This window comes from Myxocyprinus asiaticus, chromosome 37 (genome assembly GCF_019703515.2).
Source record: "Myxocyprinus asiaticus isolate MX2 ecotype Aquarium Trade chromosome 37, UBuf_Myxa_2, whole genome shotgun sequence".
In the NCBI taxonomy this organism is placed as follows: Eukaryota; Metazoa; Chordata; class Actinopteri; order Cypriniformes; family Catostomidae; genus Myxocyprinus; species Myxocyprinus asiaticus.
Window position 1 is genome coordinate 33,444,941 of NC_059380.1, and position 27,904 is coordinate 33,472,844.

The following is a 27,904-nucleotide window of genomic DNA, read 5'->3' on the forward strand; positions in this document are numbered from 1 at the left end:
TCCTCTAAAAATCTTAGTTTGTGTCCTTCAGAAGAAAGTCATACACATCTGGGATGACATGAGGGTGAGTGACCTATGAGAATTTTCCTCTTTTCTGTGAAATATTCCTTTAATAAAGGCATTGATGACATTTGCATTTTCCTGTGTGCTTTCTAACTGTAACTAAACTAAGTGTTGCTTCCATCCATTGAGAATGCTTTCAAATGCAACAGCCTTAAACTTCCACTGGCCAAATGTAACAGTACTAAAAGACAGAAAGCACAACCTGACAGTCACCCTAAAAAACTATTTATTGAGCAATCACAATGAAACGAAATATTGAAAGACACAAATGAGTGCACTTAGCTAAACAATGTTTTCATTCTTTTGCATATTTTCAAAGTTAGCAAACAGATCCACTGATTGTTCACATGTTGATAGTAACATGAGGGAAGTAGCCATCCTGCATGTATAGTGTTTAAAGGTTGCACAGAGATAAAACACGACATGAGGGAAAAAGCTTTGCTCACAGACCTGCTGCTTTTGGTTACAGACCTGACAACACACATCAGCTATCAAGAATGCATAAAGAGAGGTGTGAACAATTGTACAAGGTGGAGATGACCTGCTCACCTCCATTCTTTTCTTATACAGTACATGCAGCAGAGATGGCTGGGATGTGATTTGAAGTGTATGTACAATCAGCAAAGCAGAGACAGTGACAAACTGAAGTGCAGTATCAGGGATAATAATATGCCCACCAAGAATTTATTAGTAATTAACAATTAATCTTGAATTTCTTGGGAACTTGTTTATGATATGTCATTTGTACTTTCTCAACAAAAAACAAAAAACAAATTATAATAATAATAAAACAGGAAAAGAAGCATATTTTAAAGCCCTTGGTAAACCGATTAAACAACAATTAATCATTATATAAAACATTCACTGATTAAACATTTAAGAAAAAGATGAAACAAAAAATTCAAACACACAAACAACTTCCCTAAAACATTTAAGAAATTATAATTAAGGAGAACATGATTGCCAAAGTTAGCACACAACATTTCAAACAACATTTATGAAAATGCTAAATTAGTAGCTTAAAGCCATTCCTCTGACTAAGAAGACATAATTGGAGTGTCCTAACTGTGGCATTTAATATAGTTTTTTGGGCAAAAATGCTTTTGTATACACCTAACTCGGGTCCAGTTAATGGTTATAACTTTTTAATGGTTTGGCTAAATGGTTCACATTCACTCTTAATGTCTAACTCAAATGTCCTTGTACTGTAATACTATCTACTGCTGTGGCACTTGCATTCAGTGAAAAGATTTAAATGAATAATTTTTGCATTTAATGTGAAGCATACAGCCTGTAATTGATGCAAAAAGCAGGCCTTTTGTCGCAGCACAAAAACATAATATTCTCATATAAGTAGATGATTTTCATACCAATATGCTGCCAAACAAATGTCTTTTTTCTCATGGCTAAATCCTAGAATTTATGAGGCAGATCCATTAATTATGAATTCTCTGAGCATCAACAGAATACAAGCGTAAACCTTTAGACCTACTTCATACGAGAAACATGTTCAGACATTTGATCTCTCTCATCATAGATGACACTCAGGATGTTGACATAAAGCTCTCTGAACTCTCACTTGAGCGCATGACACTTTTCTGTGGTAGATTAGAGAGGAAAGAACTGTCTGAAAGCCTATTCATCTGTCATCAAGCAATGGTCTTTTGGCACAAAACTACTGAACTGAATGACAAATATGGAGTTTTAAAGGCCTGGGCTGACAACTTTTCCAAGAGTTTCTCATAGACTGCAATGTCATTCTAAAACTTTGAATTTAAGAGACCACTGCAGCACTTTAGGCGCCTAATTGGGAGATGACAAAATGACAAGACATCCAGCATTTGAGACAGTTTGTGCAAGCTAGATAAAACTTTTTCCTAATGTTTTAGGTAAGAAAAGAAGACTGGCACTCGTACAGCACTACTGTTACTAAAGTTAGAGCTGACAGAGGAGGCAACTGAACACCTAGAACTTGACCGTATTTATAAATTAGTCTCAAAATTCTCAGGCAAAACTACAATGATTAAAAGCTCATGGCCACATGATCAGCAGAGTGAATAATCTTTAGTGTAACAGACCTAAAATAAAATTAACTACATCCTTTATACAAGGCCTATACAAACCAGCTTTATAGCACCTGGCCCACTTAAAAATACAAATCTGACATCTTTACAAAGCTACAGCAACTTAATATTAGTAAGGCATTGAGAATTAACTCACATCTTAAACTCAACTCTAAGGAAGCAGCCAGGCAGAGAAGATACACAGATATAAGGTGTCATGTCTGATCTGTGTGAGAACTACACACACACACATAGTACATACTGTATGTCATTCACTCTCTATCCCAAATAAATACCAATTAATTTTGATCCCAGCATCTCAAAGATTTTATGACTATTTGCACCAAGAAAAAAAACACATACCCTACATGTCCACATGATTTTTTTACCTCCACTTAGAATGTACAGTTTATTAAATTACCATTTATCAAATACTTTTAAACATTTAAAGCATATTTACATGTTAATGTGTGTATTTGTTCCAGGGACCGCCTTGCGAAAGAGTGGCAAAATTTCTGTCATAAAGTTCTGCAGAGATAAAATGTTGCTCAGTACCATTCATTACAGGCATTATGTAAGCTGAGTTCACTCTAACTTGGTATTAATGGCACCTAAAGTAAGTCTCTGGCCAATAGTCTCAATTCTATCACTGATTTTGGCAACTTAGCCTATTAATTTTGCATGTTTGAAAACATGGTTTCGATTTAAAGGTGTGAATATCTGCAGAAGGCACTTAACTTTCAGAAATTTGTAATGCCAAAGTTCTCCATCACCAGACAGCTTGCACTGACACACAGAGAATCCCATTAGAGGACCAATTTTTCAACATTTTCATGTGGATCCATGAGCTGTAGTTCACTAATTTTAACAAGATAGCTTTGTTATTGTAATGCGACTTAAAGGTGAAGTGTGTAGTTTCTGTGATACTAAAGGCACCAAACAGAAGTGAAAAAATAATGACTATTTTCAAAGAAATTTTACACCCCTGTCTTCCTTTGTTTGGACACACAGGTAGACCCACCCAAACTCACATCAATAGTTGAGCCAATGTTGTTTTGTCAGGTCCAAATTCGCTGCTCAAAAGAACATATTGCAATTCCATTTGAGTGCTGAAATTACACACTTCTGCAGAGATTTCACAAAAATATCAGTTGAACTTATATTTAAAACATATTTAAGCTCAAGAAGCACAATACTAGAAACTCAAATTTTCATTCAACACCATTTGAATTTGCTTTCAGGGGAGTTAACCATAGAAAATACATAAATGTAAAAAAATGGGCTAAGAGCATATATGTAAGAACAATATACTCCAATGACTAGCACACACCCCCAAACCTCTTCCACAGGGAGAAAAAGACATGTGGCAACTCCAAAAGGAATCAAAACCATTTTGATGTGTCTACGGTCAAAAGGTTAAAGGAGATGTTCTGGTGGGTCAAGGTTTAGCTCTAATGGCAATTTGCAAATTGGCGAATTCATTAAATTGAATTCGAATTGACTAAACACTCATGGCGAATTGCTTCTTCATTCTTTGCTCAGAGCCAAAAAGAAGTTTGAAACAGCCGAGCAACAGCACACTGTTTGCAAACATTCAGACACCAGCCACACTACTGGGGGAGGAATTTAGAGGAACATTCGCTCAAGACTACATGTAAAGCCTTAACTATAGTGACATTCAAATGTGTTATCAATGACTTCATGGTTAATCTATGAGTAGAATTCACACAAGATCAGTAAAAGAAGCTGTTTTAACTACTCGATGATGATTTAAAGTAAGATATATGCAGTAGATAATGTATAACTTGTAGTGTTTACCTTTTGCATTCATGACGCTATTGCGCTAACACGCTATATGTGGCCATAATATACACCGATTACACTTTGTTAATTTTTTTGATAACATTGACACTAGTGCAAAGATGGGTGTATAAAAGAGTGTTAATGGGTAGAATACAGACACAAGAATGATTATAGGCATCTCTCACTTTGGGCAGATGTGTGAATGGCTTTCGGCTGCAGACAGCACATTTGTGAAGCAGGATATCAAACAAAAGAGTGAACGGGCACTTAAGAGTGTTACAGTAGATTTGATTCCTTTTTTAAAAAAATTAAACAAGAAAATAAACGCATGACATGTTCTTGGAAAATGTCTCTCCACGAACGATTGTACAGATGTAGGTAAATTTGCACCAGCTTGCAAACAACTCTACACATCAGTGTTTATGTTGACTGATCTGATCTTAACTAACTGAACAGGAATTAGTTATCAACCTCAAAGTAGGTGGAGCTCCAGGTCACACCTAACGATGATGTGGACCAATGGAGGTAAGGTATTTTCAGGATGTTTTCCTGAAAGTTCACCTTAGCGAGCTATGAATCACCACAACAAACTCCAAAACACCTTCCTTTTGGCCAGATTTTGTTCTGAATTATGTCACACCTGTTCGTTCTTCGAAATGTGCAGGGGCCTTTAGGAGGGTCAAGGTTTATGTGGGGGTACAAAAAAGAAATCCAGCCAACAAAACAGGCTGATTGGTAGCAAATCATGGTGAGGAAAGTCTGGGGCCCAGCAGTGAGTGATGATACTATACTAACAGTCTATGTGTGTAATAGATAGAATAAATGACAGGCAGATGCGGTTGAGAGAGACTGCGTCACTGATACATCCAGGAAGGGCTGGTCTGGAGAGCACTGGTCTGTGCTGGGTGGTGCTGGAACAAGGACAGGGCTAGACTGATGGATGAAACTGGGTCTACTCTCAACTCCTCCGAGTTTTTGAATGCTGGATCAGCCACTGCAATGTGATATCTTCAGGAAGGAAGGAGATACAGAGAAGGAGAGAGGTTAACAATCATATTCTTATTACATCTCAAGCACTGAACTTGAAATTGTCTTTTGATCCTAATTTACATCCTCTCCTAAACCAATGCCCATCTGATACTGGTATCTATACATGAAATGTGCCCATCTTTAATGCCTCAAAACATCAATCTTCTCTAACTGTACGTTTTTCTCTTAATTTGAAACACTTTGACATGAATGCAAGTCTTTAGTAATTTTTCCATCTAGGGCTGGGTATTGATACAGTTTTCCCGATTCGATTCATATTCAGATTCACAAGCTCTCGATTCGATTCATATGGGGTAAATTTCTGTTACAATGTCCATTTTGCTTACATATGAAATAAATGATCTCTCAGCCTATACTCTTTATTATAAAGGGACCTTCTAACCATCTAGGTAACACTTCTAGGTACAATTATATTTTATCATCATTTTTGAATCATTTTGGTCACAGTTTGGCTTTTATAAAATGTTCAAATTCAGTCTATTCCATCAATAAATGTCTTGAATTTGCATATATTATGTTTATTGCTTACTTGCATAATTATGCTTACTTGCACAATACTTATTACAAGTATTTACATTGATATATAGAACATGTGCTTAATCAGTACTGTCTCTCTAACACTAACAGCATCAGCCTGTGAGCGCATATAGTGAGAGAGGACGTGCATGGTTTCTTTAGAGTATCCATGTGTGATTCGAAGTAAATGTTTCTATTTTTGTTGTTTGTAATCAACAACTGACTGTAAAGCACAGAAAGGGTATTAAAAAAGACATTATTCAATTACACATGGACTGTGTGGCTCTCGTCTTTGGACACACAGAAAGAGTTAAACCAAACTTTTACTCTCAACACACAGTTGAAAGGATCTTGGTGCTGATAAATTCTTAACCACTACTGCTCAATCACTGGTAAGTGAAATCTGAAATTTTACCAGCCTGTGGCTAATCACACATTTTTAGTTGCATGGTGTGAAATTTGGTCGCACATGAAGAATCGATATAAATATCGTTCAAACAAAGATCACAATGCATCAGAAAAACGATATTTTTATCCAGTCCTATTTCCATCTATTTATTTACATCCATCTATTTACTTTTGTTCAGTGTCACTGAACAAAAGTGCATTTAATAGCTTTTTTGTTTTTCATCTTGGACTTACACCTTGTGGCGTGGATGCAACATTTAAGTAAAGTAAAACTTTCTTAATGAGACAAAAAAATAAATAAATATTAGCAAGGCTGGAATCTGGCAGATTCGTCTTTGTGAAGGACGCATGAATCAACGTACAAGGTTATCCTGGTAGAAAACTTGCTTCCTTCTGCCCTGACAATGTTCCCCAACTCTGAGGATTGTTTTTTTCCAGCAGGACAATGCTCCATGCCACACAGCCAGGTCAATCAAGGTGTGGATGGTGTAGGGCTTTACTGGTTGTTTAGATCAGTGTTACTATCAGAAATAATTTATAATAATTTATATTTATTTATTTATTAATATTTAAATTAATTAATTGAATCTAACTCATTAAAACCTCATTTGGGGCTCCAGTAAATGAAGTGCGCTACGTTTAGGAGCGGGTTTGGTTATTAGCAATAATTAATAATTATCAAAGATAATTATTAATTATTAAAATCAATAGAACATTGATGAGAATCAATGTTAGCTTTTTTAATCCTTTAAATCAACAATTATCAAAGATAATCTCCAATCATTAACCTCTATGATACATTAATTAAAATTAACACTAGCTTATTGATCCTTCAAAATCAACAATCGTCAAAGATAATTATCAATTATCAAAAATCAATAGAATATTAATAAGGATTAACATTTACGGGGCACCACCCTGGAAACAGGGATAGTATTACTATCTGTCTCAATAGTCTCAATATTAGATTGAATCCGAGCACTGACATCCCGTCAGCATGACACAGGTGTATGCAAAACAAACCAAAACACCTCTCTTTGTAATATAACAAAGTTTATTTATGCAGTAATATCAATTAATAATTAATACGATGCAGTCAATAAACTTCCGACTTACAAACTAAACAGTGATATGATTAGATATGGAAATCAAAATAATCCTATAACACATGAGGGTGTGTGTGTGTGAGTGAGTGTGTGTGTGTGTGTGTGTGTAAGTATGAGAGAGAGAGAGAATAAAGTGACGGTCCCAAAGCCGATTTCGTGATCGTGGGAGAGAAAGCAGCTGTTGGTTTATTACTCAGAGACGCAGTGGACAGCTCGTAAACCATCCCGCGGTCTTTGATTCTTTAATGGATAAACTCAGTGTGCCGGTCTCACCCGCGATGGTGGATATGCACAACAGTCCAATGTGGTTGGACTACAATACAGCAAATCAAATTTGTGATAATTAATACCCTGAGTATTAATAATGAGCGGACATGGCAGTCCATAAACTGTACAAGCAATAACCTTGATACACAAGAATAACACACTATCATATTCTATCTCTGCCCAGACGTAAACCTCTTACTTGAATCGTACGAGGACGTAGAATGTGCGTTCATCCGTCCTTTAACTCAGACTCGGTTCCTCGAGGCTCAGGTGATGACGGGAGGCCGTTTCCTCGCTCTGTCGGCGGGCGGTACGGCTGCTGATTCTCGGCGGGCTGGCGGAGAAATCAGCAACGTCGACTTGATTGAAGATGGAAGAGAAATCTTTCATCTCTTCACTTCTGCAGGCAAACGGATGAAGATGCGGATTGCTCAGCAGTCTCCTTTGGATCCGTTAGAGTGTTAGGTGGAACACAGAGTAATCTCAACTCGTCCAGCAAGATGGAGATTGTATGGCCACAGTCGGATGTTACTTCCTTGTGCCATAAGGCTGCACCTGAGAGCAGCGATGAGCTGCGTCTACGCACGGCGAGCAAAGTTGCTGGAAGCAAATCACGGAAGCATTTCAGAGGTATTTCTACTCCTGATGATGTCACGGTTGAGGTGCGTTCTGTCGTATGCCTCATCCAATAGGAGTTGAGAGTTCGATCCTTTAGTGAGCAAGGCTTCATGGGATTTGTAGTCTGTTTTGGACTCCCTTTGTTTGATTTTGGCACGATTTTTATCAGTAAGATTTATGACTTATGTGGGGGCCTGAGTTAGGTTTTACGACTGCGTTAGGCCTGCCTTTGTCTTCTATCTGAATACAGGAGTCCCAACAATGGAGAACCAGCGGATCAAGACCCTGTCATGGCCAGCCCAATCTCCAGACCTGAACCCCTTTGAAAACCTCAAATGTGGATGGCCACAAACCATCAAACAAAGATGAGCTGCTTTAATTTTTGTGCCAGGAGTGGCATAAAGACACCCAACAGCAATGTGAGAGACTGGTAGAGAGCATGCCAAGACGCATGAAAGCTGTGATTGAAAATCAGGGTTACTCCACAAAATACTGATTTCTGAACTCTTCTTAAGTTAAAACATTAGTATTGTGTTGTTTAAAAATGAATATAAACTTGTTTTCTTTGCATTATTGAAGGTCTGAAAACACTGCATCTTCAAAGTTGTCAATTTCTGCAAATTAATGCTCTAAATGGCAATATTTTTATTTGGAATTTGGGAGAAATGTTGTCAGTACTTTATAGAATAAAACAAAAATGTTCAGTTTACTCAAACACATACCTATAAATAGTAAATCCAGAGAAACTGATCATTTTGCGGTGGTCTCTTAATTTTTTCCAGAGCTGTATACTGTGGCACCGAGACTGGTCACCCCTCTGTATAATGTGTGTGTGAAGCACCCCTCTCCCTTCTCTTATTGGTGTTCATCCTTTTCTGCATTTACCTGTTGATTGGGGGGAGGTGCCAGGGTGGGAACAATTAGGGAATTAGATAGGTCAGCGTGAATAATGGGGTGGGATTATTGTTTTTGGGGATATTCGTTTTATTAGATGGGAGCGGGGAGGAGAGGAGAAGAAGAAGAAGAGAGTGTCTGCAGATGAAGAGTTGCATATTAACAGTTTTCGCAAATATTTTGCCTATTAGCAGCATAGGAGCTGGTGTTTATTGTTTTTGGGGAAGTTAGGACACCTCCTGATACCTGTTTGGTTAGCCTGTAAAATTATAGGCAATAAAAACATCCCGTTTGGGTGTTTATGAACTGGACCCCTTGTCTCCTGCCTTTTTCCTGAAAAAGTCACAATGCTACAAAATATACACCAATCAGCCACAACATTAAAACCACCTGCCTAATATTGTGTATTTGAATTTACTCCAAATGGTGCCAAAAACAAAAACATCCAGTGAGGGGCAGTTCTGTGGATGGAAACGCCTTGTTGATGAGAGAGGTCAACAGAGAATGGCCAGACTGGTTTGAACTGACAAAATCTATAGTAACTCAGATAACCGCTCTGTACAATTGTGGTGAGAAGAATAGCATCTCAGAATGCTATTCTGAGATGCGGGTTGGTGCTATTTTGGCAGCATGAGGGGGACCTACACAATATTAGGCAGGTGGTTTTAATGTTGTGCCTGATCGGTGTGTATATATATATATACCGTTCAAAAGTTTAGGGTCACTTACTCATTCTTTATTTTTATACATACATACATGTATATATATATATATATATTATTTTATTTTTGTATTTATTTATTTATTTATTTTTTTCACATTTTAGAATAATAGTGAAGTCATCACAACTATGGAATAATAGAAATGGAAATATGGGAATTATGTTGTGACTAAGCAAATCCAAAATAAATCAAAACTATGTTATATTTTAGCATCTTCAAAGTAGTCACCCTTTGCCTAGATTTTGCAGAAATATACTCTTGGCATTTTCTCAACCAACGTCTTGAGGTATCACCCTGGGATGCTTTTTAAACAGTATTGAAGGAGTTCCCATCTATATGCTGGGCACTTAGTGGTCCAAGTCATCCATTTCAAAAACTTTTTTTTAAATACAATTTTAGTTTTGTAATTAAATAAATTAATATGTTGGCACAATTATATTTTTGTCTACAAAACTAATTTCAAACATTTAAACATACGCCTTCAGATCAAAAGGTTTTTAAGATCATGAGAAACATACATTACAATTCCTGACATTTAATTGTAGAAAACATTCCCTGTCTTAGGTCAGTTAGGATCACTACTTTATTTTAAGGATATGAAATGGCAGAATAATTGTAGAGAGAATGATTTCAGCTTTTATTTCTTTCATCACCTTCCCAGTGGGTCAGAAGTTTACATACATTTGTTAGTATTTGGTAGCATTTGCATGTTTTAACTTGGGTCAAACGTTTTGGGTAGCCTTCCACAAGCTTCTCACAATAAGCTGCTGGAATTTTAGCCCATTCCTCCAGACAGAACTGGTGTAACTGTGGCAGGCCTTCTTGCTTGCCCACGCTTTTTCAGTTTTGCCCACAGATTTTCAATCGGATTGAGGTCAGGACTTTGTGATGGCCATTACAATACCTTGACTTTGTTTACCTTAAGCTATTTTGCCACAACTTTGGAGGTATGCTTGGGGTCATTGTCCATTTGGAAGACCCATTTGCGAACCAAGCTTAACTTCCTGGCTGATGTCTTGAGATGTTGCTTCAATATTTACAAATAATTTTCCTTCCTAATGATGCCATCTATTTTGTGAAGTGATGATGCTTAAAACTGCTTAAAGGTACAGTTAACTTAGTGTATGTAAACTTCTGACCCACTGTAATTGTGATATAGTCAATTAAAAGTGAACAATCTGTCTGTAAACACTGACTGACTGTACTTTATCCCTTACATAAATTAAATGGTTATAAGATGATCTTAACAGAATGTCTCTTTTTTTAGCACTAAGAATGTAAGTGTGGAGTCAGGAACATAGTCCAAGTGCTGATCAACACCAAAGTAGTATGTTACATTATTTATATTAAATGAACTTGTTTGTTACATTGTATGAAATGTAGGCCATTTGCTTTTCATTGCTTTTTTAGACAATCATTTCAGGTCAAATTTATATTGTGAAATGGTAAGGTGGAGCCAAATAACTTTGAAAATGTATCAATATTGGGGGTTCACGTGACGCCATGTGAGAAGCAGATGTGCGAGACACGAGCTCTGCGAACTTTGCTAGTTTTTTAATTATTTTCATGTTATAATCCAGTGAGATTCGATACACCCAGTTACATACTTGCTCTTTGAGGTAAACATGGCAAAGAAGTCAAAATCCTCCGACTCTGGAGACATTAAAAGACACTTACGTATTCAAGCTGAGGCCTCTGACGGGACTGCAAGCCGAAGACTTGATTTGGAAGGCACGTCGAGAGAAGAAATTCAGCGTCAACTGTCCAACATCTCGGTAATGCTGACAAAGGTTGTTGCTGACTTGGAGGATCTCGCTGTAATACGTCGATCGATTACAGCGATGGAGTTGTTTACAAGAGTGACAGAAGTTGAAAAACAGATGGATTATCTTGAGTCATCGGAAAGGGAATTATCCGATAATCCGCCCACGACCAAAACAGATTTGGAATTAATTTCGGAAATATGAGCCGAAGGAATAACATACGAATTGTTGGAATTCCTGAGCATGAAGAGGGCAGAGATATGGTGAAATTCCTGGACGAGCTCTTCCCGAGTCTGCTCGACATAACAGGCCATAAACTGGAAATCGAGTGAGCTCACAGAGTCCTGGCTCGAAGATCTGCTGAGGGAGACAGGCCCGGATCGATTCTGGCCAAATTTCTGAAATCATCCGATAAAGATCTCGTGTTGCGCCAGGTGAGGAGCAAAGGGAAGCTTTCTTGGAAGAACCATAATATTTTCTTGTTCCCAGACTTTGCAAATTCGACAAGAGAGAAACACGATCGGTTCAGGGAATGCAAGAAACTCTTACACCAACAGAAGATCACTTTTGCATTGATGTTCCCGGCCAAACTGAGAATAGAAACGAAGAATGGTTGCAAAGTATTTACATGTCCAAAACAGGCACTCTCCTTCATAAATACATTGGAGTAAGCCATTTGATGTTTCTTATATTAGTGGACTGCCTCGCGGTTGAGAAACTCTATTATCTGAGAAAGCTGGGTGTTTCTTTTTGCGTTGGCTCCGCCTAGCGGCTGGAGTTTGTTTTGTGGCATGACTCCAAGAAAATTTTGCACTGACGGAAGATTTTTTTTACACTGAAGTTCCCGGCCAGATCAAGAATGGACACTATGGATGACCGCAGAATATATACATGCTCACATAAAGGACGTCTTTTATAAAGTTGATGGGCTGAGTAAGTTATGGTGTTTTTTTTTTTTTTGTTTTGTTTTTTAATTTGTGCAGCCTCCGAGTTAGTTTGGCTCTTGATCATCCGAGGAACCGGGATGCCAGTTATGTTTTTCGTGCTGGCTCCGCCTAGCGGCTGGAGCTCGTTTTGTGTAATTACACTACTTCGGGATAGTTGTGGATAAATCTGTTCATTCTTTGTGCTTATGCCTCCTGTTTGCTGCAGTTTGTTTTTGTGGAGTATTTTTAAGGGACAGTAGAATTAATGTGTGGGGGTCATAGCTCTTCTGATAATATTAGGCGTTTCATCAATATCATGTGGTCAGTGGTGAATGATCAGACTCCGGTCGCTGCCATCTCACTTGATGCCGAAAAAGCATTTGATATGGTAGAATGTGATTATCTTTTTAAGATTTTGGAAATGTATGGGTTCGGGAGTACATTTATTGGTTGGATCAAGTTACTTTATAGACACCCTGTAGCAGCGGTACAAACAAATGGATTAATATCAGAATATTTTACTCTGGATAGGGGCACCTGTCAGGGTTATTGTTTAGGTATTATTGTTCTGTCTTGCCCTGGAACCATTAGCAGCAGCGATAAGAAAGGAGGAGGATTTTCCTGGGGTGACGGCGGGAGACGTGGCGCATAAGCTTCTGCTTTATGCAGATGATATTTTATTATTTGTCTCTGACCCTACTAAATCTATGCCTTGCCTCCACAGAATTATTCATTCCTTTTCCAAATTATCAGGATACAAAGTCAACTGGTCTAAATCCGAAGCTTTGGCTTTGACAGCGTACTGTCCAGTAACAGCCTTCTAGCCAGGTGCCTTCCAGTGGCCCAAACAGGGCATTAAGTATTTGGGCATTTTATTCCCAACAAATTTGTCCGATTTAGTTAGAGTTAATTTTGACCCTTTAATAAAAAGTTTTTCGAGCGATGTAGACAAGTGGGCTTCATTACATTTATCGATGATTGGGAAAGTTAATGATATTAAAATGACCTGTATTCCAAAATTTAACTACTTGCTACAGTCTCTCCCGGTAGATGTCCCCCTCTCTTATTTCAAGCAATTTGAGAGCATAGCGAAGTATTTCATTTGGAGTGGTAAGCGCCCCAGACTACATTTCAATAAGTTACATAGGCCGATTGACAAAGGTGAGCTAGGCCTACCCAAGATTTTTTTTTTATTATTATGCATTTGGTCTGAGACATTTGGCTCATTGGTCGCTTCCACCTGAAAGAGCCCCTCCCTGGTTCTGCATTGAACAAGAACTTCTTGGCCCTATTTTGCCATTGCAAAGCCTTTCCATCAAGCTAAATAGAGAAGTTAAATCACACCCCGTTATTTCACATTTGCACTCAGTATGGACAAAAGTGTCCAGAGTGTTTAATTCAGATATTTATCTAAATGTTGCCTCGATATTTATCCAAATGTGGCTGTCTAAACCCCAAAATATGCATTAATAAGTCCCCTTTTTGTTGGTCAGAGTGGATTGCGAGGGGGGTTAATTCACTCAGTGATCTTTATGAGAGCGGTGTGATGAGATCCTTTGAAAATTTGGTTCAATATTTTGGGATCCCCAGATCTCAGTTTTTTAGGTATCTTCAATTACGCCATTTACTCTGTACTATTTTTGGGAATAGCATACCCCCCCCCCTCTAAAGCAGCAGATACTCTAGGAGAGGTGATTTCTGCTTTTGGAAAGGGCCATGAGGCATCAGTGTATTACTCCTTACTAATTCAGAGTCTGGGGGACGGAGTCTCAACCACTCTCAAGAGATTATAGGAGAAAGATTTAAACCTGGAATGGGCTAGGATTTTAAAAAAACATAAAAACTACATCAAGAGATGCAAGGGTGCGCCTTATACAATTCAAGATTTTACATCGGTTCTATTGGACCCCCTGTAAATTGTATAGGCTTGGTCGTAAAGACACACCCACCTGCTGGCGATGCCAATCAGAGGATGGAGACATGGCCCATGTTTTTTGGTGGTGCGCTGAGATTCAGGAATTTTGGTTGAAGGTACAGAGTGTTGTGTGTGACGTGTTGGGCATTCAGATTTCGTTTTGCCCCAGACTCTGTGTTCTGGGTGATGGGGCAGTCATTGACGTAGGTGACAAATACATAAACAATTGGGTCCTCACCAGTGCGATGATAGGCAGGCAGATTGTTTTAAGGGGTTGGAAGTCAGTGGGAGCACCCTCAATTCGGGATTGGTGCGAGGAGATGGGAAGGGTGGCAGCCATCGAAGAGGTAATGTGTAGAAGGCTGGGGATATGGCATTCTTTTATTGGGAAATGGGGTAGATATTTGATGTTTTTGAGGGGCTCACGGAGTGGGTCTGTGGAGAGGTATAGTTTAGAGTTTTATGTTTATTATGTGTGTATATGTATGTATGTATGTATATGTGTGTGTGTGTATATATATATATGTGTGTGTGTGGGTGTATATATATATGTGTGTGTGTGTGTGTGTGTGTGTGTGTGTGTGTATATATATATATATATATATATATATATATATATATATATTATTATTATTATTATTATATTTATTTATTTTTTATTATTTTATTCTCTGTATATGTGTGTACTTATGTAAGACCACTGGGATGTTCGTTTGGGGTCGGGTGGGGTTCTTGATTGGGGAAGGGAAGTAGTGGGAGTTAATGTTGAGTCGTATATATGTTTTGTTTTTCTTTATTTTGAAAAATAAATAAAAATGTTAATCACAAAAAAAAAGAAAATGTATCAATATTTATTGTGATGTGCCAATACCAATTTATATTAGGGCTGTCAATCGATAATTTTTTTATTGAATTATTGACATGACATGCCGATTAATCAAACTAATCGCATACATCATTATTTGCTGAGAAAGGTCCCTAAAAAAAGACAATTCATATAAATAATGCATAATAATTCAAATATTTGTAAATATAGTTTGTAGGCCCCATAATAAATATATAATATGGATTGAAATTCAGTTTGAAGTAAATTGCATTATTGTGGCAGATGAACATTTAGACAATTCAAAAAGTGGCGTAAAGGGATAGTTCACCCAAAAATGAAAATTCTCTCATCATTTACTCACCCTTATGCCATCATAGATGTGTATGACTTTCTTTCATCTGCTGAACTCAATTAAGATTTTTAGAAGAATCTCTTGGCTCTTTTGGTCGATACAATGCAAGTGAATGGGTGCCAAAATTTTGAAGCACCAAAAATCACATAAGCCTGCATAAAAGTAATCCATAAGACTCCAGTGGTTAAATCAATCTCTTCAGAAGCTATATGATAGGTGTGGATGAGAAACATATCACTTTCACATTCTTCTTGTGTTTTTGGTGATTCACATTCTTCATGCATACTTTCCCCTACTGGGCAGGGAGAAGAATTTCTAGTAAAAAAGGACTTAAATATTGATCTGTTTCTCACCCACACCTATCATATATCTTCTGAAGATATGGATTAAAACACTGGAGTCATATGGATTACTTTTATATTGTCTTTATGTGCTTTTTGGAGAGTCAACATTTTGGCACCCATTCACTTGCATTGTATGTACCCACAGAGCTGAAATATTTCATAATTTGTGTAAGTCATACACATCTGGGACGGCATGAGGGTGAGTAAATCATGAGAGAATTTTCATTTTTGGGTGAACTATCCCTTTAAGAACTCAATATATTGTTTGTTTTATTCTCATATCATTGAACAAGCCTACAGTTGTCAGCAATCTATTTTGCATTGAGTAGGACAATGTGTCCAGTTTTCACAGTACACGTTCTTGCGTTCCATCTGCGCTATTTTTAATTGTTTTTAATTGCTCTCTGTGCATGCCTCAAATGGACGCATTTGGAGCGTCTCACTGTTATTCACTATTCTGCTTCGCCCACCTGTTGTGCTTCTTCCTAAGTGAGTGGTTCTTCTCATTCAGTGGCTGTGCTGCTAGAGGTTTGTTGAGGTGCGCTGCCACCTATTGATGTGGCTCATAAAAGCTTTAATTACTATAGTAGGAAAATCTGTACTTTCATTACAGAATTTACATAAGCGTCAGTGGGCATGATTAATTGCGTTAATTTATTTAAGCATTACTTTTTATACAATTAATTGCACTAAATTTACGCGTTAAATCAACAGCCCTAATTTATATCTTTTTGTTCCTATGACCAGTATTGGCATTCAGTGGCAATAAAAGCAGGGCAGATATTGGAAGACAAAATTCTAAGTGTTTAAGTTTTCTAGCCATTTTGCAATTGTTAATTTTTTTAATATAGTTGATGATCTATGACCCTGTGTTGCATTTTTACTCTCCAAAGTTTAAACTGACATGTGTTGATTATAAATGCATAATCTACTGTAAAATGTAACCTATAAAGAACGATGTTAAATATTAGCAATATTAAAAACGTTTTTACATAACTAGCTATTTTATTTTGAGGCTTTATGTGTTTGATTATTGAAAAATAGCACACACAAAATATAAGAACACAAAGAAATAATGGGTAATCAAGAGTAATGTGTTGCTAAGGCATCAGGAATTTACAAATGTGGCTGAAACATTGTCTCGCAGTTGCTGAATGTTGCGCAACAACATTGCTACAGCCTTCTTGCGTCTTACATTTCTGTGTTGTTGCAGCGTTAAGAATACATAGTGAACAATGTTACAATAGTAAAAATGGACCGTGGCAGAAACTTTGCCACAATGTAAATGTGTTTGCTGGATGACAGGCTTTGGAATATCAGAATAACCAGAGCAACATTTAAAATACTACGTGATGATATTGATATTCTCTGAGCGAATTATGTATTTACGTGACTTGTGGAGGCAAAGTCACATCATTTTTTTTTTTTTTTTTTTTACATGCATCTACTGTATATTCCAATATCAATTCTATAGGAATATATTAGGGAAAAGCATTTCCATCATAGTTTATGAAAATGTTGTCTTATCGAATAAAAATATATCCATCTCAAGTTACTTTACTGCACATTTTGGATATTTTATTTGCATCTTGGTGTTTCCACCCAGCATTTTTTTATACAGTATTCCAAAATTTGTATAAATATATGTTGATGGAAACCCAGCTATTGTTCACTCTTGACATTGCTTCTAAGCATATTGGCTAACAATATAATTCAGCACAAAAATTCAACTTCCTGTAACCAGCTGTGAAGACATGAATCATAATACAGTGTAATAAATGCAAATACAATATGTGGCTTCTCAGGTTAAAAGAATCGATGATGAAACCGCAACAACCACAATAATACTTCTTTGTGGCTACAAGGAACTCAACTTTTTGGCTAATCACTGCTAAGCGAATGAGTCACAGTGAGGTGGTCTATGAATCATTTATTTCAATGGCTGGCTAATACTGATTCAAATATCCAAATAAACTCCAGGCATCATGTTTCTTCAACTCATCACTTGCGGCTTCTGTTTTCAATAATTAATAACTTAATCAGGTTTTTCCCAATTTAGATGCATTTACTGTTATACAACAGTTTGTACTGGTCCTCACATCTGTTTGAATGAGAGGCATTCCAAGAGTGCTGATATAGCTGTCCAAAAGCACTGGAAAGCAAAATAGCAACGGCAGCTTTTAATGTTTCTAAGCAAGTAAAAAAAAGTAGTTTGACACATAACAGCATTTTGGGTATGCTCCTTGGTTTATCCTTACATATTTACTTGTTCTTTGAACTGTTGTATAAAAGCAATATCACACTCGCAATCCTGCAGTTTGTGTGTATATCAGCATGACTGTGATACCTCTTTTGCTTATGTGATATTTCTTTAATATTACACTGCAAAACGTTTTATTCATCAATTTTGCCATGTGTTTGTGACACTAAATACCACAATAAAGCCCCTGCTGTCACGGTCTCGGTGAGTCTGCTGGTTTGTTCCAGTTTGTCATTACATGTTCTCTCTGTTTGGTCCAGGTGTCGCTGGCTCACGTAATAAGCGTTGCCATGGAAGCCTTGATTGTTTCCATGGTAACGCTGATCATTCCAGCTTGCTGCGAGCGGCACCTGATCGCCATTATTCCCCTGACTATATTTACCTCAATCTGTTTTGTGTTCATTGCTCGATTGTTGTTTGAGTCCTGTTGCTTACCACTCTCTCCCTCTGCCCTAGTATACCCTGTTACATGTTCTGTGTATTGGTTACCAGTCTGCGCTGTGTGCGCCAGGATTGTGGTTACCATCCTGCCTGTTGCCTCGCCTCCGTTGACGCTTCTCTTGAGTTCCCCTCAGTGATAGCTCTCTGCACAGGGACTGCTCCGCACACGACCACTACGCACACAAGCCTGAGCATACTACTATCTGAGGATTCCTCCAGGACGTATTCAACACTACCACTACGCACACAAGTCTACGAACACACCATTCTTCTCCACGCTGTTTACGGTGCCAGAGTTCCCCTATTGAAGCTTTACTAGCATTGCTGTGTTGTTAAATAAATATCAGATCATTGTCTCTGCACTTGGATCTTTTGTCTCATCCTTCCTGACACCTGCATCATAGAAAATGAACAGGAAATCAATAAAGCGTAATTTGACCAGAGAAGCCAATCAACACTCACCAATATTGTCTTTCTCTTTGCATGAAATGGAGTAGCAACAGATCTCTCGGTCTTGAATGGCCGACAGGTTCCTGAGAGACAAGGAAATGTTGTTACTTACAAAAATAGCCTCCCTCACATCATATTTCTAAAGGTCTTGTCATGGTTATCCTGCCCAGAACTTAAAACAAGGGCAACTTCAGTGTTAGCAAATGTCATACAACCCCAATTCTGAAAAAGTTAGTACAGTATGGAATATGCTAATAAAATCAAAAAGGAGTGATTTTTTTTATTCTTTTCACCCTATGCAAAACTGAAAGCACTGCAACAACACATTATTTAATTTACATTGTGAAATTTTTTATTTTTTTTATATATATACTCATTTCAAATCACATTACTCCAAGTTGAGACAGGCAATTTAGGACTAATAACAATCTGACGAGTTGAAATAACAAGGTGATGTTAAACAGGTGAGGCAATATTGTTACAGTATATAAGGAACCTCCAAAAAAGCCTAGTCCTTCAAGAGCAAGGATGGGTCGAGGCTCACCAATTTGCCGGCTGATGCGTCAGCAAAAAATCCAGCGCTTTGAGAACAATGTTCCCCAAAGGATTTGGGACATTTCACCTTCTACAGTGCACAATATAGTTAAAAGATTAAAAGAATCCAGAATCTTTATGAAAATCTTGGCGTGTAAAGTGCAAAGTTGAAAACCACTTCTGAAAACGTGTGATCTTCAATCCCTCAGACGTCTGTAATAGATATCATGACATGTGCTCGGGAATACTTCAATAAACCTTTGTCAGTCAATGCCATTCACTACTGCATCCACAGATGCAAGTTAAAACTTTACTATAGAAGCCATACATCAACACTGTCCAGAAGTGCCACTGAGTTTTCTGGGTTCGTCACATCTTAGATGGAAAGTAGAACAGTGGTATCATGTTTTGTGGTCTGACGAGTCCACATTTCAAATATTTTTTGGAAAAAACAGCCGTCGTGTTCTCCGGGCCAAAGAGGAAAAGGACCATCCACACTGTTATCAGTGTCAGGTCCAAAAGCCAGTGTCTGCCATGGTTATAGGAGTGTCTCAGTGCCCATGGCATGGGTAATTTGCACATCTGTGAGGGCACCATTAATGCAGAAATATATGTACAACAAATGCTGCCATCCAGACTCCGTCTTTTCCAGAGACGTCCCTGCATTTTCCAGCAGGAAAACTTCAAACCACATACTGCCCGGATTACAAGTGCATGGCTGCATAAGCAGAGAGTGCGGATGCTTGACTGGCCTGCCTGCAGTCCTGACAATCTCCAATTGAGAATGTGTTATGAAGTGCAAAACATAGCAACGAAGGCCCCATACAATTGTGCAGCTGAAGACCTGCATAATGGAAGAATGGGGGAAAATTCTGCTTGCTAAAGTTAACAAACTTGTGTCTTCAGCACCCAAACACTTGATAAGCGTTATCTGAAGAAATTGTGATGTCACACAGTGATAAACACTCAATTGCGGCAACCTTTTTGGAGCATGTTGCAATCATCTGATCTAAAATGTGTATTTGTATTTTAAAAATTAATACATTCACAAGGTAAAACATCAAATAATGTGTTGTTATAGTGTTTTCAAATAAAGCACAGGGTGAATAGAATTTAAATCACTCCTTTTTGTTTTTATTAGCATTTTCCATACTGTCCCAGCTTTTTCAGAATTGGGGTTGTAAAAGAAAGATAAATGTTGTCTTCAAACTGAAGAAACAACAAAAAAATAAGTCTAAAAAGAGGAAGGAGATGCAGTATGGTTAATGTGTTTGGCATATCACTGCAATTTCATTGTCTAGAGATCATACTCTCGGTCATATCACAGTGATTTTAGTCTCTATGAAGCATGAAGCACTGTATTAAAGGGGTAGTTCAACCAAAAATGAAAACTTTGACATTAATTACTCACCCTCATATTGTTCCAAACCCGTGTGACTTACTTTCTTCCATGGAACACAAAAGAAGATGTCAGGCAGAAAGTCAACAACTGACAGCCTCAGTTCCCATTCACTTTCATTGTATAGAACTGAATTGTTTTGTAAAATTATATGGGTTTGGATCAATATTAGGGTGAATAAATGATGACAGATTTTTCATTTTTGGGTGAACTAACTCCTTTTTACCCTGGACTCAACGATTTTAATTCCTTTGAAAACAAAAGTAATGCAAAAAAAAAAAAAAGAAAAAGAAAAAAGAAAAAAGAAAAAAAAAAGAGTCTCACATCTTTTCAATGAGTTGTTTCTCATCTAGAGCACTGAAAAGGTCTCTTTTGTTGCCAAGGACAAGTACCTGTGGAGGAATAAAGTAGCAATAAATCACCACAGTTCACTTCTTAAATCATCTCACCTCTCAAGGCCTGAACTGAACATTTCTAATTAACACAGAAATCAGCTATTTTGCTTAAAGCAGTTGAGGATTTATGTATTTGGAGGTTGGTCCTACTGTACATCAGATTGTGCTAAGGCGGTCTTTTTAAATTGGTGGCTTAAGCAAATAGTGGGCAACACCACCCAATGTCCAATCACTCCCTATAGACAAATAATCTATGAGCGATCTGTTTTCCTCTGCCCTATCAGAGCAGCTTTCTCTGCTGAAGATAAGACCTGTATGTCCCCATTGAGGATATCTCAGACCACAGGAGCTGACAGTGGAGAAAATACATAGTCATGCTCCTTAAAAACAACACAGATGCTCTACAAAAATCTGGAAAATGAAAGGTGTGGTATTAAGGCTAGGCTTGATTTCTTCTCACTAATAAAAACAGAAAGCAAAATAGCAATTAACAAGATGGATTATTTGCCATTAAAGGAATAAATCACCAAAATACTAACATGTCATTCCAAATCCATTGACTTTCTTCTGTGTATCACAAAAGAAGATGTCTGCTCTTTTTCATAAAAAGAAAGGGAATGGGGACGGATGCTGTCGAGCTCCAAAAATGACACAAAAGCACCATAAAAGTAAACCATATGACTTTTGAGCTATATTCCAAATCTTCTGAAGCCATACAATAGCTTTGTATCAGGAACAGCCTGAAATGTAAACTACTTTTATGACACTTTCATGGTGCTTTTTTGTCATTTCTGGAGTTTGACAACACCCACCCACGCTAACTTTCATTGTATTGAGAAAAGCAGCTGTGTAAAGCAGTGTTTCTTGGAAGCAAGCAAATCATATGGGTTTGTAACAACGAAATAATGACACTGTCATTGTTCTCTTCCCCGTACAGGAATGCCTTGCAGCTGTGATTTGTCTAACAGGTTGTGTAGCTCGTTTCTTGAGGCCTCGACCTTCTCACGATCTGCAGCATCCACCATATACCTGAAAACACCAACACAAAACTAACTAAATTTAACACAAGTAATATGCAACAATACAGAATATCATCATCAGATTATACATACACTATGGCATTGACGCCTCGGCAGTATCTCTCCCACATACTCCTGAAACGTGGTTGCCCGCCTATATCCCAGATCTACACAAAGACAACACACTTTTCTCACAAGTGGATAGAATGTCTGAGGCATATTTTAAGACTGAATAAAGAATAAAAACACACAAAGCTTCCAATTTCCATTCCAGGAAGAATTCTAGTCATTAGTAACCAATCAGAATGATTACACACATCATCCAATAGAAATTAATGATGTCACAATGACATGATCAAGGACATTTCAAGTACACAGCATTTTTTTCAAATGTCAATGGCACTGGTGATATAACGGACATAAAGTGTGTAAAAGACCTCTTTTAATCTGTATCTAAGGAATAGTTCACCTAAAAAAATGAAAATTCTCTCATCATTTACACAGCCTCATGCCATCTCAGAGGTGTATGACTTTTTCTTCTGCAGAACACAAATGAAGAATTTTTAAAGTAATATTTCAGCTCTGTTGGTCCAATACAATGCAAGTGAATGCTAACCAAAACTTTGAAGCTCCAAAAAGCACATAAAGGCAGCATAAAAGTAATCCATGAAAATTCAGTGGTTTAATCCATGTTTTCCGAAGCGATCGAATCGGTTTTGGGTGAGAACAGACCAATATATAACTCCTTTTTCACTGTACATCTTGCCATTGCAGTCTCTAGGCATGATCATGATTTCAAGCTCAATTACACTTCCTATAGCGCCATCTAGTACTCTGCGCATACGTCGAACTTGAAATCATGATCATGCCTATGGACATAGCTGAAATATACTTCTAAAAATCTTTAATTGTGTTCTGAAGAAGAAAGAAAGTCATACACATCTGAAATGGCATGAGGGTGAGTAAATGATGAGAGAATTTAAAATTTAGGTGAACTATTCCTTTAAGGCAGCAGGATAAACTGTAAAAATGTGACTTACCTTTATGGTTACATTGCCTTTGGTAACTTTCCTCATGTTGAAGCCGACTGTAGGGATCATGTCTTCACTGAACTGACCAGACTTAAGTAACCCAGAAGAAACACATGTGATTAACTTTCAAGGTTTACAACATTAATCTAATACCCTAATGTCTTACAAAACAAACTTAGAGACCAACAAGAGGAAGTCAGCATTAAAAATCTTGACATAAGCTAGACATTAATAGTACATGGGAATTTTTGTACAAAAAAATTGTATGCAACATTTCAACATTCAACAGAATGAAAGAAGAAACATCATTCATTCCTTCAAGTATATAGACATTCTAGTTTAAAATAAAGTGTAAATTATGTGGGATTCTGAGTTTTGCAAATGGATCGCTTTGAGGTGAAAAGTGAAAAACAACCCTTTCCCTTTAAAGAGATGATGATTAAAAAAGCCAATTCATTGAGCAAGATGTCATCTAATGCAAATACCCTCTTACTGAAGGGTAAAATCCAAAAGAGCCAAGCAAACTTTACTACATCACAAAACTTACAGGTTGCAACAAATGCATTTGTTTGATCAAGAACATCTGGGGTGCTTCTGCATTTCTTGTGGTTTGTGGTTTACAATATAAGCAAACACACACACACAAAAAGAAAAACACTCAAAACCACGATGTCATAAAAAAGCATTTTACAATAATAAGGTGCACATCTTGTCTCTAAAGAAAATATAAATACAACTGTTTCACATTTAGGGGTGAAAGAATACAGTACAAGAATAATATAAATGAACAAATCCATTTACAATCAAATTTTCAATCAATAAAAAGATTTAAGCATTAAATTTCATAACAAAATTCCAATAAATAATTTAATTGAGTAATCTTTAATAAAATATATTTTACATGTTATTAATGTAATTTTGTTAAACATTACACAATTCAATTTTATGGAATTTTCTTATGAAACAGGTATATATATATATATATATATATATATATATATACAGTTGTGCTCAAAAGTTTGCATACCCTGGCAGAAATTGTGAAATTTTGGCATTGATTTTGAAAATATGACTGATCATGATATCATATGTCTTTTATTTAAGGATAGTGATCATATGAAGCCATTTATCATCACATAGTTGTTTGGCTCCTTTTTATATCATAATGATAACATAAATCACCCAAATGGCCCTGATCAAAAGTTTACATACCCTTGAATGTTTGGCCTTGTTACAGACACACAAGGTGACACACACAGGTTTAAATGGCAATTAAAGGTTAATTTCCCACACCTGTGGCTTTTTAAATTGCAATTAGTGTCTGTGTATAAATAGTCAGTGAGTTTGTTAGCTCTCACGTGGATGTACTGAGCAGGCTAGATACTGAGCCATGGGGAGCAGAAAAGAACTGCGTAACAAGGTAATGGAAATGTATAAAGATGGAAAAGGATATAAAAAGATATCCAAAGCCTTGAAAATGACAGTCAGTACTGTTCAATCACTTATTAAGAAGTGGAAAATTCAGGGATCTCTTGATACCAAGCCAAGGTCAGGTAGACCAAGAAAGATTTCAGCCACAACTGCCAGAAGAATTGTTTGGGATACAAAGAAAAACCCACAGGTAACCTCAGGAGAAATACAGGCTGCTCTGGAAAAAGATGGTGTGGTTGTTTCAAGGAGCACAATACTTGTTGACCCCTCTCCAAACATAGCACTTATGGTTGTGACCATAAAGCTCCATTTTGGTCTCGTCACTCCAAATTACAGTGTGCCAGAAGCTGCGAGGCATGTCAAGGTGTTGTTGGGCATATTGTAACTGGGCTTTTTTGTGGCATTGGCTTCTTTCTGGCAACTCGACCATGCAGCTCATTTTTGTTCAAGTATCGTCGTATTGTGCTCCTTGAAACAACCACACCATCTTTTTCTGTATTTCTCCTGAGGTTACCAGTGGGTTTTTCTTTGTATCCTGAATTTCACAATTTCTGCCAAGGTATGCAAACTTTTGAGCACAACTGTGTGTGTGTGTGTGTGTGTGTGTGTATGTATATGTATGTATGTGTGTATAGATTTTAAACTGGCCCCTTGAATTATTCTCTGACCCTAAATTGACACCATTAAGATGTTGTAACTGGAAGAGAGATACTTCTATCCAAAGAAACAAACCACACCCTTGATTTCAAGCCATGCCAACATGTACAGTTATGCTAGTGTGCTTAAAACCCCTTTTTGTACACTCATTTTGCTGCACTGCAGAAGCTGCAAAGGGAGGCAAAAGGGCAACTTTTTAGGATCATCTGACCCAAGTGAAAAACAACCCCCAGTGGGGCAGTAAGGCACAGCACCCTGCTTTCTTGCAGTTAGGAAAGTTGCTTAACACCAAATTCAAGCTGCTGTACCCAGAGACCATTAGAATTAAAATGGAGAGGTTATCTAGGGACTTTGCGGGCTGTCACTGATCTGTTTTGTAGGGAAGCAACGTGCATTTTAAATAACATCCCAGCATGCCATTATAATGACGTTATGGGTGTCATTAACTTTCAGAGTTACAGTTGAGTATATTAACTAAGATAACTAAATGCATGCAAAACCATGCACAACCATGTGCATATGAGCCAAAATTAGTCAAACTGATTGTGGAATAATGGAGACAGAAATAAATCTCTCAAATGACATCTGCTTGGAGTCAGCATGTGCATATGCCATGGGAAAATGCTTTTCAACAATGATTAGGTATTTATCTCATAAGGAAATCTAAAAGGCATTTGGCACTGATTAAATTGTGGCAGCAAACCAAAAAGCCCAAATTTGCACATATTGCTTTGGGGTTGATATATTAATATTGCCCTGTCTATAATTATATTATAAGCTTTATGAAACTGTCAGACTACATATGATCTCTACCAAAACACACCAGTGGCACCTCTCCCTCCTTTGAAGTCATGGCACATGGTCTTCAAATATTAATAAATGTTCATAAACAAGCTAAAATGTCAAGCAATCCATTTACACACCACACCACTATTCAAAACAGCACATGAGATATATATAAACAGGTATTAAAGCATGTACAGTATTCCCCACCCCTGGCACGCCTTCAGTCATGTGCATGACAGTAAGACATCACCAGCCTAGTGAGTCATGCTGTTTATTACCAGGTGCAGAATAAAAACAAACACATTTAAACATTTTAACGGTGCTGAATTAGCTTAATAAAGCTTCCGTTTTTATTCCGTACGGCATATAAATCTTAGACTTACAGCAATGACGTTGACAAAAGTTGTTTTTCCAGAGTACTGAAGCCCCACCAGGGTCAACTCCATCTCCTCTTTCCAGAAGAGCGACCGAAACCAGTCCAGCAGCCGGTTGATGAGGGCCAACATCTCTGCTGTCTGAGTGTGTGCTGCTGTATGATCTCTGATATGGATGAGGGTGGCACAGAAGATTCTGATCCAGCTAGAGGAACCGAGGAGAACGAGGAAGCGGCTTGTGTCATGTGACAAAAAATAACGCGTGACAATCACTGACGTATAATAACTGCGACGCTCCCAGAATGGGAATGCTAGAGCCCTTCTATTGAGTCTACAAGCTTAGCCTAAAATATAGAATAACGCAGAGCTCCCCTACATATTGTATGAGCAGTACACTGCCGATGAGACAAGAGGCCGTTCTTTTTGAATGAATATTTATGGAGGAAATGCTTCAGTGTTCTGAATAAACTGCTTTTGTGAGGAAATTCGCTAATCTTTAACATGTTTTACACTAAACAATCTTTTTGGAATGAACTATGTGTGGAGTTTACTACGATAAATTGGTGTTTTGTAAGAGAAGTCACGGACGATTTTGCGAAAGGTAGGTGTCAGTTTACGGCTCTCCCCATTCTTTGTGTGGTATCCGCTAACGGTGACTTACTGTCGTAACACGCTATTTGTTTTTTGTTTTTTGTTTGTTTGTTTTTTAATGCTTTATTTAGTAACAAATCACACAATAATCAAATACAAAATAACAATAACAATAATTGCAAGAAAATCAGTAAAAATAACAATACAAATAAATAAAATAAACAACAAAATAATTCAATAATTAAGAACTATAAACATGGGGATATTGAAATCAAATCCATATCTCTAATTGCAAAATAAATAAAATAAAACCTTAAAAAGGATAATATTTCAAGGCTTTACAACAATCTATAGTCTTTTTTCCTTTGGTGTTCCTCACACCCTCCAATGCTTTAAGATACTGACAAAGCTCAAACTTAAATTGTACAAAACTAGGTGTACTTTTTGACCAGCGACATTTATAAATGTGATATTTCCCTTAAAATAATAAACAAATTAAGAAAAAAAAAAATTCTAAAGGCTTATCGTTATATATATATATATATATATATATATATATATATATATATATATATATATATATATATATATATAATTTTTTTTTATAAAAAAAATCTATCCTCCAAAGTAATATCAGATCCAGAAATCTCCTTAAAAAAGACCTTAAAATCACACAGAACAATTTAGTGCAAATACTTAAAAATAAAAATAAAAGATGACAAATACTCTCTTCATTCAAATTACAAAACACACATTCCAAACCAATATCTTTCTTAAATCGTTTTATGACCTGATTTACTGGGTAAATACAATGAATAATTTTAAATGAGACCTCTCGAATCTTATTGATGACACAGTATCTCCTGGAAACCATAAAAACCTCCTCCCACTTAATGTCCT

The 27,904-nt window shown here is 37.1% G+C and overlaps 1 protein-coding gene across 2 annotated transcripts; it reads right to left on the reverse strand.

Annotated features, from left to right (window-relative positions):
* Positions 1-272: 272 nt before the first annotated feature.
* On the reverse strand, positions 273-27,508 carry LOC127428347 (ADP-ribosylation factor-like protein 8B-A). 2 transcript variants are annotated; one of them, XM_051676689.1, is made up of 7 exons: positions 26,423-27,498; positions 23,175-23,255; positions 22,228-22,301; positions 22,051-22,144; positions 21,045-21,112; positions 18,800-18,870; positions 273-4,937 (listed from the first exon to the last, which is right to left on the reverse strand). In XM_051676689.1, exons 1-7 carry the CDS (start codon positions 26,543-26,545, stop codon positions 4,888-4,890), a joined length of 561 nt encoding a protein of 186 aa, XP_051532649.1. In that variant the 5' UTR covers positions 26,546-27,498; the 3' UTR covers positions 273-4,887. The 2 variants fall into 2 exon arrangements, with proteins under 2 accessions (XP_051532649.1, XP_051532651.1); XM_051676691.1 differs by lacking the exon at positions 273-4,937 and adding an exon at positions 17,193-18,730 and having other exon boundaries at positions 26,423-27,508.
* Positions 27,509-27,904: the final 396 nt, after the last annotated feature.